Source organism: Dendronephthya gigantea, unplaced genomic scaffold, assembly GCF_004324835.1.
Source record: "Dendronephthya gigantea isolate DGI-Jeju-01 unplaced genomic scaffold, DenGig_1.0 000020F, whole genome shotgun sequence".
Classification (NCBI taxonomy): domain Eukaryota; kingdom Metazoa; phylum Cnidaria; class Anthozoa; order Malacalcyonacea; family Nephtheidae; genus Dendronephthya; species Dendronephthya gigantea.
Window position 1 is genome coordinate 139,328 of NW_021163030.1, and position 14,999 is coordinate 154,326.

Below are 14,999 nucleotides of genomic sequence, written 5' to 3' on the forward strand. Positions count from 1 at the left end.
TCTAATATTTGCATGTTAAATGACAGCGTCATGAGCTATTGTTGACATCCAGTCTTCCCGCTATGCTAGAGCTATAGGTAGTTGTTAATGAGCTGCTCGTTTGTTAGATATGCCAGTTTAATATCTTGTTGTCTCTAATGAGTTTTTAAACGGCATTTAATCAACATTCTCATTATACAGAAATACATTTTGAATTGTAGCTTCCCTGCAAGTGCAGAACTGATATATACGATGCTCTCTTTTCATAAAATGATTTATACATTGCGATGCCTTTAAAATAAAACCTATACCTTCAAACTTTCAAGCAAGTGTTTCCAAAATATTAGATGTAAAAACTAGAGAGCAGATGTCCATTTCTTAATACTTGCGTCATTTTAAAGTCATTATGTAAACAGCCTGAATGTTTTTGTTAAAACTTTTCCTTTTTGTTTCGCGTGTTAAATATCTTATAATAAAATAACTTGGATGAGGATCATTCTTAGCTTGTTGAAGTTTCAACGAATTTGGGTTATTATTTTGTAATAAAGCTAATAATAAGAAGTGTAATTAAGAAATATATGAACTGTCTTCCATGCAGAGAATAACGATCTATGCACCTGCCCACTGTTTCTCCAATTATTTCACGATTATTGCTGTTTCCATACAATGGCTAATTACATTCACAACGCGAGATAAAAAACAGATTAGGAAGCTCACAAAGTCATTAGACGGTGGACTAGCGCCAAATACTCTTCTGGCAGGTCAGAAACTAAATAATATATTAAAATGGCCCGTGTTGGGAACAACGAGAATAACGTAGAATGTCGACAATCGCAAAATAAAACCACTTCGTCACATTCATTTTCAATTCAAGATATTCTTGGCCTGGACAAAACACAAGAGAAACCTGACTTGTATAGTGAAAACAACCACTTTTCAAACACAGACACCGTTATAAAGATCGAGCCTGGAAGTCCAACGGCGACACATTTAGGTAAGAAGACACGTTTTATTGAATTCTCTGAACTCCCATAAGCTGCGTGTTAACGTTAATATAATTGGAAGACAACTATACTGCATGTCTTATATTGTATTGAAAATTTCAACTTGTTTTCAGCTATACATTGATATATATTATTGGCTTATGCATGAATAAGGCTTTTGCTTTATTCTCATCGGTATGCATGTATATTAATACGGTTAAGGTGCATGGCATTTTCCCATTAGCTTATTTTCTTCCCTACAAGATAATAGTCTATAATGTCACTAATGGATATAAGATCATATAGCTCAGTAGGGTATATAGATATCTAGTCCACTTTTCAAGAAGAAAGCGAAGAGCTCGGTTCATATCATTGTTGCATGCTTAGCAAGCATGCATTGATATCACGAACTATATAAAGACGAAAGATGAGGGTAGATTGAATATTGTAAATCATGAAGTTATACTTGACCTGTCTTAAATATTTGCACTTCCCAACACATTATTGAAAAAGAGCGTTAAAAATGTTGGTTGGTTCCTTTAAACTATAAACTTTGAACCAAAAATGCAAATAATGCCTAGCCTTAATAATGTTTACACTGATACACTTCGTGGTCCTCTTGAATATTTTCATGACATTATTTTAAATTAAGTTAGTACAAGTTGTCTTTTGGGATCATCCAGGCGTATTTGATACAGTGAAGTTTAAATTACGAAATATTTTTGTACAAATTTTTATCAGGTATTATAAGGATAGAGTTCATAATCACATAGCGTGAATATTTATTCGTATTTCACCTGCAGAAAATTTCTAACTCAGTTTCAAATTAAAAAACTTGACGTTTTATATGATGACCGCATATTTCGTTGCTTTGATAAAACTGTAACTTTTATTTCCATTAAACGCATACATTGCAAGGTCAACGACATAACAGCCATGAACGAGCAGTGCGCATGCAAAGACAAGCCGAGTTCCGATTTGACATTCGTTCTGGTTATTTCTTGACTGCGGAAACTTTATAAAAACGTTTCATGTTGACTGAGATCTTTCACAAACCTTTTATTTATCCTAGTATTTAGCCATATTGGTGACATGAATCAATTCTCCAGGTAATATTAGATGTTGTATTTCTAGATTGGAGTACGAGTCACTTCACAAGTTTCATGCAATTGGATCGTATGAACCCGACCTATTTCTCGGACAAATTACCCCCACCATTGAACACCACTAAAAAACAAAAGAAACGCCGACATCGAACAATATTCACAAGTCAGCAATTAGAAGAATTAGAGAATGCTTTTAAAGAAAGTCATTACCCTGACGTGTATGCCAGAGAAGCTCTCTCCAACAAGACAAGCTTGAGTGAAGATAGAATACAGGTACGCTAAAACATAACATTTGCATGGTCATTTTATCCTTGTTTTATTCCCTTTTCTTTAATGGCTGCACTAAACTTTGTGTATAATACACATGCAATCAGTATAAATTTCTAAATTGTGCTGATAACCTGCGTGTTTGCCTTAACAATATGGCGTGATTAGACTATATGTGTTTCTATCTATAGTCTGTATAGATACCCGCGTATAGTAGTGAATAGCTTGCATGCAATCCAATAGTTTCCCACAATTTCTTTTAGGAACATACAAATGAATATAGTAACTGTACCTTACTATTACATCGTGTGTCGAGGGTATAGTTTTACCTGCTGCGGAAAAACGAAATTATTATTAGTAAATGGAAAATAGAATTCAGAATTAGTATATGCTGGAGAATCAGTAACATTATACACATGCAGGCATTTTGCCTGAGTATACAGAGGATAAAGGAGTGCTAATAATTAGTATTTTGTTATTTGAAGCACTATTTCATCTATAGTGCCATGTCAATTACCATATCTTCTACATTTCTTTATATTTTCGTTCAATACATGCAGCTACTTTGCTACTTTATATTTCAAAAACAACGAAACTTTTAATTTTGAAAGATAACGGTTAACAAAATGACTTTCAATTATGGATTAACTACACTTAGCCTTGACAAACATCGGCAAATTTTGTAGCTTAATTGCCAGTCTTGGACGAACGAAGTAGTCTAGAAAAACTGCACCTGCGTTCGCTTTGAAATAGCTTATTATGAGACATTTTATGTCTTTCCACGCATCTTAAGAAAACGTTTTTGTTATGTTTTAACATGCTGCTGAGGTATATGTAATAACTAAAATTGATCGAGTAATATAATATTTAGTTGTGTTCATTAAGTGTAAGCTTGCTCGGGTAATTTATCTTCAATGTCTTTAATTAAAGTTTATGCAAAATTGATGTCGTTACATGCAGGTGCTCTTTGATGAACCATAATTTGCACATTTATGAATACATCGAGGGCTCGCGTCAAACCAACCACCCAAAGATTTATTTGAATCCAATATTCTGTACATTTTCAATTGAAATAACTTCCAAACTACTGCAGTAGTTTGGCGTGAATTTCTAGCATTCAATGGTCTAATTATAAACAGAAGACGTTTTCTTTCTTGTGAACAAGATGGCACCTAAAAATTCATCAGGAAAATAAAATGAGCAGCGTCGCATCATACAAAGGCTTATCACATTATCTTAACCAAAATAATCTTCAAAAATATAAAGTCATGCATGCACAATAATATTCTCAGATATTATAAACTTACAAGCAGACGTTTTCGAGACTGAATAAGTATCTACTCTTCCTACATTTATATTCTTCGTTACATTTTAACTTGAATAATTTGTTAAATTGTACACTTTCCCCCGTGACTGTGTGTATAAAATGGGGGTAACTTTTCCTAATTCCAGTTTACGAATTAAGCTTTCGGGTTTTAGCATTCTATACATACAACTAACTAAAGCTAGCTGTATTGATAATTCTACATACAACTAACTGAAGCTAGCGGTATTGATAATTCTACATACAACTAACTGAAGATAGCTGTATTGATAATTCTACATACAACTAACTGAAGCTAGCTGTATTGATAATTCTACATACAACTAACTGAAGCTAGCTGTATTGATATATGTAATGTAAAATACTAATGTTTTATGGATGATTAGGGTGATCTTAAGAAAAAAACGCCGCAAGTATTGTTCATGAAAGCAAATTGGCGCTAAATATAACAGTCTAGTTATTCACAAAATATTAATTAAGTGTGATACTGTGATGTTAATAACCGCTGACAAGCCGCCAATAATAATATGACTTATGTAAAGACTTTTTTAATGGCTCACCTTATTTATACAGCCTACTTTGGTATTACGCGTGTATCGCGTGTATTAACTTACAAATAATATTGCATAAAATATTAATAATTTAAATAACGTCATTCAGTCGTATGTAATTCTGTTTTCAATGAACTAGCTGTCCATCTTTTCACACAATATGCCTTGTTTTAATTCTAAGCTGAGTTTATATAACGCTATATGTTATTAAGTCTGGTGTTATCGTGAAATAGCTGTGTGTGTCTAAGTAGTCTGAAAACTGTTTATTTCATTGCAGGTTTGGTTTCAAAATCGTCGTGCAAAATGGCGTAAAAAGGAAAAGGTTTGGGGTAACACATCAATCATGGCGGAATATGGTCTGTATGGTGCATGGTACGACATTCTCTACCGCTCCCACCACATTTGGCTGATGCAACATCTGCGAGATGGTTGCTTGGAATGTATAAGAAAGCAGGACATGCAGAAAAAACTGGAAAAGATGAAGAAAACGATGATGAAGTAAGAAACTTAAGTATTGCAAACCTGCGACAGAAAGCTGAAGCACACAGCAAAAATTTGGAAAGTGAGAAAACTTGTGAAATGCAAATTGATGACGATGAATCTTCATGAAACTGTTTATTAGAAGACGACCTCGCTCTCTTTAATTTCAGACGAAATCTCAATATGACAACGTCGTGTGACGGTGTGAACTAAATCTTACGAAATGAATAAGAACGAACACGTAAATCTTTTATAGTTTTTAACGAGGAAACTATTAAAATAATGTAATGAGATATATGTATAGAAAATAATTATGTATAAAACGTTTTTCGCCATTTTCACATTGTGTGTCTTGGATGTATAAATTTACTCAAACCTATGAATACTGTGTAATATAAAAACAATGTTGAAAAATTATAACTATGTATCGAAATAATGTTCAATAATATAAATGGGGGAATTATTAACCACAACCCCCAAAACGCGAGTGTTTCGTCGTCAGTTTTTTAGTCTCTTCGAGACTTTCTCCTGTATATTAATACCTCAATTCTGAGTTGCAAAAAAGCTGCGGGTACGCGGTGCCACCCGGAGGAAGGTTTTCTTTAAAAGAGGTTTGTGAGGAAAGTTCAAAGTTGAACAATCTAATTGATCAAATGCATGAACCAAAAAAACAAATATTTCTTTATGCTGGTTGCCACTTGACTCAGTGACGTAACGTCATTTTGAGGATGTTTTCAAAACTTGAAATCCTACCGGAGGAAAGTTGAACTCTTTTTGCAACTCTGCAGTCCAATTGTTGAACAACATTTAGTGACAACTGACGCGCCGTACTCTAATCAGTTTTTAAAATACCTTTTACACAAAAGCATAGTATAATATATAATAACTACCTACATTGCTTTGTCAGACACGCAAGTCGCCCGTTGTAATTAACAGGATTCAAGTATATAAGCATATAAATAAATATGTGTGAATTTCATCAAAGTGTACATTTTTACTTCCGAAAAAAACCATTCGATATTGGGCTGCCTATGACAAAAGCTTCTATGGACTGGAGGAGTGTGTCACATCACGTGAATATGATTTCTTAATCAGTGGAAAAAACTAGGGTAAATACCCAAATAATTATTATGCAAGTAGCAAAACTCAATAATCACCTGGTGACAACTCTTCCTTTGCCAAAATTTCAGAAGTAATGGCAGCATCCCTACCTAATGGGTAAACTAGTTCATCTAGTTATACTAGTTCATGGCACTATTTGTCCAGAATATTGCTAGCTCAGTGTGCAATGTGTATGTTGTGTGTATATAAATATAAACGATATATTATTGTACCAATACCAAATTTAATTTATCATATATTTAATTTTTTTTTTTTTTTGTTAAATTTCATCCTCAAATATTCATGAGTTCAAATTATAGGTGAGTAGATACTGTCCAGTCAATTATTATTAAAAAATCATACCTTCTGTCCTTCTCAAATCTCAAAGATACATGACCTGTGATAACCATTAATTTTGCCTCTGGATTGACATTTTGATAGTGAAGCACGTATTTGTGTTGAAAATAAGGTTGCCAAGCACAATACCTCGTACAGTACATAATTCCTCTAGTTTGCAATTGACATGTTAACATCATTACAAATAATTTAAAATTGATTTTAGACTACACCTATCTAGTCCAAAGTGATTACTACCCTGTAATAAAGATTAAAAAATTCAGTAATTTTAAGATGGTGAGATGACCACACTGACAATACTTGATGAAATTTAGACTAATGCTTCTCTTTCTGGAGTCTAATAGCTAAGGAGAATTATTATTTTTGGGCTTCCTCTGGCCTTTGGCAGGAACAGTACCTAGCACCATTCACTTAGAAAGAATTGAGAAAGAATTGCACCAAGCAAAGTAGAATCATTGTACTATGATTTACATACAATTTTCATACTAAAGTACACTTTGTGACACTGTTTAATGCTTTATTGATATGCAAACAGTATGTTTAGGCTAAATGTTTTTGTGGCATCATGAACACCAAGACAACATAAGGAATTTTGTTTCAGACCAATCAGCAAATTTGTTTACACTGTTAGTAATCCAATCAGAATGCATAAATTGTGGGTACTTCTGGTAAAAAGGTACATTTTTTACCATTTTAATTTATTGATTGGGTATGCCTGTCAATACAGCACTACACCAGGGAACACCAAAGCTCTAGTGCATATATGACTAGTGAGGCATCAACATTTCTCTTTCAGTTTTAGGGTAAATTAGAAAATGACCCCATTCTCCGCTGAGATTTGGAACTTGCACAATATCTGTATTGCGAAAATGTAACAAAAGAAAATTGTTTATGAATCTAAGAGTATACTTTACCAGAACAACGACTTTTTAAAAGGGCGTTGTCAACTATGCAGGATCTAGACAATTTTTTTTATGCTTAAAATTTTGAAATACTAATAATATTTCTAATTTCTTTATGATAACTTTCAGTTTATTTTATTTTACATCTATCAAGTCTTATAACCTCTGAATATAAGTATTGTCAATATTGACGATGAGAGGTTAAATGTCAAATGATCAAGCACTAAATAAGTTTTTTTTTCACTACAATATTCACCGACTGATTTTCATTTCCTTACACATGTATATAATATTGGAAATGAGTCAAATGACGAGAAAATCAAACAAAATGCCAAGAAAACGAAAAAATGAATGAAAAAAACCTACTTAATGACAGATATCATTTTGAACACGTACTGTTAACCAAATCATTCCAGAAGAGAAATTCTAGTATTTGAGTATATAATTGACTAATTTAGTAAGGTAAAGTTAGACGTTTCTTTCGTCATCCAACAAAATCACTCGAAATGCTCTCTAAAACTGAAACCATACACCCAAAAAAGGCTTTTAAATAATAATTGAATGCCATATATTGTATGTAAACAATATAGTAATAAATTATCAAAAAAATCTTCAAATATACATTATTTAAAAGCAGTTTTAATAATATGAGTTAAAATTTAAAATGTACATAAATATAAATTATTTAAAATATAATTATTTGTTTGAATTAATTGTACATATGTTGGGAATTTACCCACCAAAAGTAATGAGAATTTTATGATGCAATAAATTAATAAACCCCTGAACAACTCTCTTTACATATTGCAGAACACTGAGTGACCTTGGAATTTACAACACTTGATCAATCATCTAATTCAATACCTGACACACCCCCCTCCTCTTCCGCTACAAAAACGTGATTCCTGAATCCTGATCAATGCCTCTAATAAAAACGGCGTGACCACCACACCCCTCCCCCACTAGAAAAAACATGAATCATCAACGCCTCTACTGATAACGCAATTCCTGATCAATCATTTTCTGGCTATTATAACGAATATTCTTGTTAAAGGTAACGATGGACGCCATTATTGCTTCTTACACATATTCAGAAGATGAAGATCCTGATCATCGACAAAATCATTTGCAAATCTCACCACAGCCGAATGCAAGTGAAGATTGTATTAAGGATTCACAACAGCTTAATCTTAGTGAAGATCGTATTAAGGATTCACAGCCGCTTAATCCTAGTGAAGATCGTATTAAGGATTCACAACCGCTTGATCCCAGTAAACATCACAAAGATTTACAACAGCCTTATCATTCACAAGATCATGTTCAGAGTTCACGACAGCGTAATTCTAGTGAAATTGTCACCAAAGTAAATCGGGGTACAATTGGAGGGGATATGATTATGCCTTACATACCGAAAGCAAAACGGGCAAAAATTGAGTGTGAAAAGCATGGAAAAGACAAAAACGACTTTTCTAACGCATTTTTCAAGAGAGCAAAATCATTCTCGAAGGAAAATATTCTACATTATCACGCTCCAGAAAAAAGATTTGTTAATTTTGATGCGCACCAAGGACCAATTAACAAAATTTCGTGGAATCCAAGTTTCCAGGATTTCTTGCTGTCGGCATCAATGGATGGTCTTGTGAAAGTATGGAATGTTGAAAGCAAGCCATCTTGCTTGAGAGAAGTTAATTTTCATACACAAGCCGTGAAAGACGCAAAATGGAGTGATGATGGATTAAAAATATTGAGTGGTGGATATGACAAGTACACAAGAATAATTGATGTTAGTTCTGGTATGATTGTAATAACTAATAAATTACTTCGTTATGCATTTATTTATAGCTAAAAGGTTACTAATAAGCTATCTGTATTAAAATAAAGGCAAATGGAATAAATATGATGTACGTGCGACATGCACGTGCGTGCATCTGGAGATCATCTTGTAGAGAACTGGCTGCACTGCAAACATGCATATCAGAAATAGGTAATGAACACGTCCTTTATTGCAGGAAAGGAGGTTTCTGCAAACAAACACAATTCATTTGTGTCGTGTGTCCTGTATCACCCGTCAGATCCCAATATGTACCTGTCAGGGACATCCAACGATGGAATATTTTCCTGGGATCTTAGAACACAACAGGTTTCTAAATTGTTTCTCAAATACATTTCGAAGTCATGTAAACTCGCTTTTTTCTGCGTTTGAAAATGACTTTCTGCTCAAGATATTGCATGCGTTAAAAATACAGCCAATTTATAGCTCTGATTTGAACGAAAAGCTTCTGCTGCGAATACGTTCGTCCTAAGATGATGATGCATGTTTATCAACAGCAGTTGGCTTCCTTGCGTACTATGCTTGCGTACCTATTTGGCCGTTTTTACGATCAATATTGCGACTTTAATACTGGCACAAAAATAGTTTATTTGCAGATACAAGTCCTTCTTTGGTCAAATACAAGACTTGGCTTTCCTACCGGATGGACAAAGTTTTATTTCAGCTGCTGAGATTTCCAGGCGAAATTCAACAGATAAAGGAATAATGGTTTGGGACTACAAAACATCGACAGTTTTGTCAAACCAGGTTTTCCAGGTTAAAAATTTATATCTAACTTTTCTATGCATGATGCATGAGTAAATTGTTACAAATATTATTCTTCATTTTCAGGAAGCCTACACTTGCACTGCCCTACAGATTCATCCAAATGACAGCGTGTTTTTGGCGCAATGTAACGCAGGATATATCGCTGTTTTCTCACAAAAACCTCCTTATAAGCTCAACAAATACAAGAGATATGAAGGACATAGCGTATGTTATACAAGATGTATACCGTATTTGAGATTCGTCTTGACAAATAACCGGCGGATATTAGAAATTGATAAAAATCAAAAATTAGGAAAAGTTTGTCTGCATGGATGGTTTGTCTTGCACTAATTTCATATGTTTCTTGCAGGTGTCAGGCTACCATATTGGTATCGACATCAGTCCAGATGGTTGTCTTATAGCAACTGGTTCTTCTGATGGTTTAGTGTATATTTACAACTATCGTGCGTCGAACATTATAAAGAATTATTCCTTAGATTCCCAACCTTGTATGGATGTTGCATGGAGCCCAATCATTCCGAGTTTACTAGCAAGCTGTGATTGGAGTGGTAAATATTTCTGCACAAATAGACTATTCACTATTGGATGACATCATGATGGTCAATGATTGCAGGAACACCAGGAATTAGCCATCAAACAAAAATTCTCGTCATGGTGATATGTGCAACGATGATACTTGTTCATTTAAGCAGCATGTTCAACCGCAAAACTTGTTCACTCTTTCTCTACTAAGATTTCTTGTATATACAACAAATTTTCACGAGTTTTCTTGGAGTCGTCCCTGCTTGCCGAAGGAATAAATATATACTCTATATAAATAAATAGGCTACTACTCCGTGTTAAACTCTTTATAGAGGGACTTACGGATTGAGTTCCGAAATGTGATATAATCATTCGAACTGTTAATTGGTATCTCAGTTGCTAGAGCGATGAACAAAACCAATACTCGCGGGTTTAATTTCCACTGGGGTCAAGCTAATATTTTAGCTTGCATGTCCGGTTGGTAACTCAGATTAACACTATATAAAAAATCTCTTACTTCGTTTTGTTGAATGTGGTCTACTACGCTTTAGCCAGTTTCTCTTTGTCAATGATTTCCAACAAAGTTTTATTGTATGTCAACAACGACGATAATAACAGGCTACAATTTAATAATAGTTCATCTGCAAAATAAACAGAATAAAGAATAAACAAAAGGTATTTTATGTCAACAGAGATGAAGAAAAAACTATGGTAGCTAGCTATATAGTCAATATGGAGATCAACATAGTTTCTGGCTGTGTACATGCAGCACTGTATACTTTTACGATGTGCGAACACTTTATGTGCGAGACATGTATATTTGGGACGAGAAGAGTTTTAAGGTCGTTTCGCAATAAAACACAGCTTGCTACTACATAACACTTGAAGACATGTCGTATTAGAAATAAAATAATTAAAAATGGAGCAAAGTCATTCAGCTCGCTATCGAAGGAGAGGTAAAGAGTGACAACACACCCACATTAAATGATTTAATACCATGAGATGCGTCACAAGAATTCCCCATAACAAACATAATAACACACTCGTCTGGCTCTTTCCGCTAATCTCTTTTTTACCTTACAGGGAGCATGCGTCACGTTTAATCAGTAGGCTACTATTCATTTCATATCAATTATTGTCTTCACCTTCTCACGGCTTCTTCTTATCTCCTAGCGTTAGGTTTTTAATATTTTTATTTCGATTCGCATCAAGGTTCATTTCTATTGAGGTATGACTGGCATGTCGATCGGTTAGGCCCAAAAACATATTCAAGTCCCGATCAGCCAGCATGCACGTATATAATTGCATAGAGTTTGAGCAAATTCATATTGTTTAGCTACACTACCATAGACACGCTAGGAAACGCCAGCTTTATACGAGTGCATTACAGGCAAAGGTAACTTGCCAAGAATTAGGTCAGCATTAGATTAAAATTTAGTACACCTTGTAAGTCTTAAGTTCCAGCTAGGTACCATTTGGCTGATTGACAGTAAGAAATGCCAACCAACAAACAACTTATTCAATACTTATTGATTACTATAAATGGAAAACCCTTAGATGAGGAGGTGAGGAATTTGGATGAAGGATCTAAAATTTTGAAGGATCTAAAATTTACCTTTAACAATAATAATTGTCAATAAACTATGCTACAGTCAATAAAGGTTATGTCTTACCATGCATTGAGTTTTCCAATATAAATATTAGGTTTTCTAAGAATGTTGAATGTTGTATTGCACTCATCCACTTCTCACGTGTCTCATTCTTGGAAATCGCCACATGGACAAGTCTAAAGTTGGGGATTTATGATGATTTGAACTGGATAGTTGTTGGAATGTAAGAATAAAGATAAATACAATTTGAGGTAGCAATTTACTTCTCATTAATTGGATTACCAACTGCCTAAAATAGAGATTGTTAGACTCCTCAACATTTCCTGAGGTCAAAATGTCAAGGAAAAGTTTATCTATTTTTGTTGTTATATTGGAACATATTTACACTATATATGCTAAATATATGCCATATAATAATATACCTTGTGACTTCTACAAGTATAGGTGCATCACGATGATCCATTATTATCAGCATAACTTCACTGAAATATAAGACACATTAAATGTCAGAATGGTATCTTTTCCACAGCACTGGACAGAATGATTCAAATTCTATTAATTAATCAACTATCTCAAGCTTTTGGTTGTCAATTAGGATAAAGCTTACCCAATATTCAATAGAAAATTTATAACTGTTAATCAAATAAAAAGTTCAATCAATTTGGGTCAAAAATTTTGCCTAAATAACTTACATTAGTTTTTCTCTGTTTGTAATATCCTTGCAAATATCTTCTTGACAAGCCATATTTGCCATAATTCCAATTGATATTTCCTAAATGTTCATAAGAGTGTTCAAGATGATTGATTTAACAATACTCAATTTTACTGCTCTGAAATATTAAAACGTTCCAAAATGCGTTCCAAACGCGTTTCAAAATGCGTTCCAAACGCGTTTCAAAATGCGTTCCAAACGCGTTTCAAAATGCGTTCCAAACGCGTTTCAAAATGCGTTCCAAACGCGTTCCAAAATGCGTTCCAAACGCGTTTCAAAATGCGTTCCAAACGCGTTTCAAAATGCGTTCCAAACGCGTTTCAAAATGCGTTCCAAACGCGTTTCAAAATGCGTTTCAAACGCGTTTCAAAATGCGTTCCAAACGCGTTTCAAAATGCGTTCCAAACGCGTTTCAAAATGCGTTCCAAACGCGTTCCATGAAATATTTGAATTTGAAACCGCGTTCCTTCTTCGAATTTTTCTGAATGATTAGCGTTTACCGACTCGGATCACGGTCGAAGTTATTGTTGCGTAGAATGACAAAACATTTTGGTAAAAATCACTGAACTACACCACTTGTCTGCAAAGAAATTATTCCCCCTTTGAAGTGTAAAATGTAAATAAATTTGTAAACAAAAATAAATCGACGCTAACTGATTGTAATGACGCTAATTGACGAAACTGATGCAACGCGTTTCGCACTTTCGCTAAAAGCCGAACGCAAATTCAACGCGATTTGGAACGAAATGGAACGCGATTAGAATGCAATTTGGAACGAAATGGAACGCGATTGGAACGCAATTTGGAACGCAATTTGAAAGGAAAGGGAATGCGATTGGAACGCCATTTGGAACAAAATGGAACGCGATTGGAACGCAATTTGGAACGCGTTCTGTTCTGTTAACTTACTTCTGAGCAGTACCGTATAACAGAATACAACAGCAAAGTGAATATAATGCACAAGTGTACAACTTGAATTCTTACAGTTAATCTTGAGGTTGTAGATCCCAAAATTATCTCAAGAAAAATATCTACACCATTGACTTCTTGGAGGAATAACGCTACATCCTAAAGAATGAAATTGGACGCGGTCTTTTGTATCGTTACAGGTTTGTATACCTGCACTACTCATCAGTGCTATGCCAAAGTGTGCTACTTTTATTGATTTGTTCGTTCTACAAATGATATTGAGCAATCTCGATACACAAATACAGATCACAACCACAGTGGACTGAGTGGAGTACATTGATTAAAGTCTTACTCTTGTCTAGCATACAAAAAAATTAACTTGCTAATCTGGAAAGTGAACATCAATTACAAGGACTTAGTTATCCTAATATCAATGAAAGGATTTGGAAGCGAGTCAACCTGCTATCTAAAGCCTATACTGTACCTTACTCATAGACATATCCCAAAGTTGACAGAGTTCTGAATCCAAACTATCCTTAACAATCGAGTCTTCATTATCGCTCTTTATCTGCTGAGTTGCGTTAAATAAAACTTTAAGAACCCATTTCTTACTAAACAAGGTGTCACCAATATTATCGGAATACAATATGTTTGCTTCTTGCTCTGACATTGGTGGAGGCGAGGGATTTCGAGCAGCCATATTGGAATATTAATTAAGGTAACATTAGTGTATCTTACATGACGTAAATGGATTGTCGTGAGCAATGACGTCGAGTGTCAATGTTACACGGATAAAAACTCATCAGGTTGTTGCATCAACATCGAACAATGTTGTGCTGCCCATATTGTTCAGAGTTGTTATCAACTTGGAACAATATTGTTACACCCGATTCAGTTCCAACAATATTGTTCCAAGTTGATAACAACTCTGAACAATGTGGGCAGCACAACATTGTTCGATGCTGTTCATATCAATGTTGCATCAACCTGATCGTTTTTAGGCGTGTATGCTGCGCCCCATGAAAGGTATTGTTACAATGTTGTTACTTGTTACAACAAGTTGCAACAGTATTAATGGTTCAACAACCATTGCTAACAATACTGTCCACATACAGGGTACGCACAACATCGTTCACTCCTCTTTTTAATTTGCATTAACATGATGATTTTATGCTGTGTACTCGCTTAAAAATTATATTTTCATTTTTAATCTTTAGGCATAGAATTTACAGGCACGGCATTTGTACATGGTAGTGTGGTCATTTTTCTTTTTACGCCTGCGTGCCACAATATTTTAGAAAGCACCAAATAAGATATTTTTGTCACACACTAACCATGCATACCGCGGTTATGTAAGTCAGCAGATTAACGCAGAGATGCATCAATTGAAGCAAAATAGCAAATGATCATAGTTTAGTTGTTATTTTAGAGCATCTAGTAATCATACCTTAAAGGCGTTCTAAAAATTATGCTGCGAAAAAAAAAACGATTGTTCGTGTTAGAGTGTCGGTCAATTTTTTGCTGTGTACTCGTAATAAACATGAACAAATGAATCTTTATTTACGTCTGGAAGCTGGCTACAAATGAACCACGATCG

The 14,999-nt window shown here is 34.4% G+C and overlaps 3 protein-coding genes across 3 annotated transcripts; 2 read left to right on the top strand and 1 right to left on the bottom strand.

Moving 5' to 3' along the window:
• Nucleotides 1-720: 720 nt before the first annotated feature.
• On the top strand, nucleotides 721-5,410 carry LOC114521468 (visual system homeobox 2-like). The gene is given in 4 exon segments (XM_028541930.1): nucleotides 721-973; nucleotides 2,097-2,341; nucleotides 4,488-4,575; nucleotides 4,578-5,410. Coding segments are annotated over 4 exon segments (783 nt in total). The 5' UTR covers nucleotides 721-765; the 3' UTR covers nucleotides 4,820-5,410.
• A 2,598-nt stretch (nucleotides 5,411-8,008) lies between these two features.
• LOC114521503 (WD repeat-containing protein 25-like) lies at nucleotides 8,009-10,238 on the top strand. The gene is made up of 5 exons (XM_028541971.1): nucleotides 8,009-8,843; nucleotides 9,060-9,190; nucleotides 9,467-9,637; nucleotides 9,713-9,853; nucleotides 9,999-10,238. The coding sequence occupies exons 1-5, from the start codon at nucleotides 8,111-8,113 to the stop codon at nucleotides 10,236-10,238; spliced, it is 1,416 nt and encodes a 471-aa protein (XP_028397772.1). The 5' UTR covers nucleotides 8,009-8,110.
• A 473-nt stretch (nucleotides 10,239-10,711) lies between these two features.
• Nucleotides 10,712-14,102, bottom strand: LOC114521504 (protein saal1-like). The gene is made up of 6 exons (XM_028541972.1): nucleotides 13,887-14,102; nucleotides 13,478-13,561; nucleotides 12,474-12,553; nucleotides 12,204-12,263; nucleotides 11,845-11,957; nucleotides 10,712-10,812 (listed from the first exon to the last, which is right to left on the bottom strand). The coding sequence occupies exons 1-6, from the start codon at nucleotides 14,100-14,102 to the stop codon at nucleotides 10,712-10,714; spliced, it is 654 nt and encodes a 217-aa protein (XP_028397773.1).
• Between the last annotated feature and the right edge of the window lie 897 nt (nucleotides 14,103-14,999).

Excerpts from the sequence above, each read along its gene's own strand:
- LOC114521504 (XM_028541972.1), bottom strand. The coding sequence starts at position 14,102 with ATGGCTGCTCGAAATCCCTCGCCTCCACCAATGTCAGAGCAAGAAGCA. Across the intron at positions 12,554-13,477 it reads CTACAACCTCAAGATTAACT|GAAATATCAATTGGAATTAT; the intron begins GTAAGAATTCAA and ends ATGAACATTTAG. Across the intron at positions 10,813-11,844 it reads ATTGGAAAACTCAATGCATG|ATGAACTATTATTAAATTGT; the intron begins GTAAGACATAAC and ends TTTATTTTGCAG.
- LOC114521503 (XM_028541971.1), top strand. The coding sequence starts at position 8,111 with ATGGACGCCATTATTGCTTCTTACACATATTCAGAAGATGAAGATCCT. Across the intron at positions 9,191-9,466 it reads GGGATCTTAGAACACAACAG|TTTATTTGCAGATACAAGTC; the intron begins GTTTCTAAATTG and ends GCACAAAAATAG. Across the intron at positions 9,854-9,998 it reads AGAGATATGAAGGACATAGC|GTGTCAGGCTACCATATTGG; the intron begins GTATGTTATACA and ends TGTTTCTTGCAG.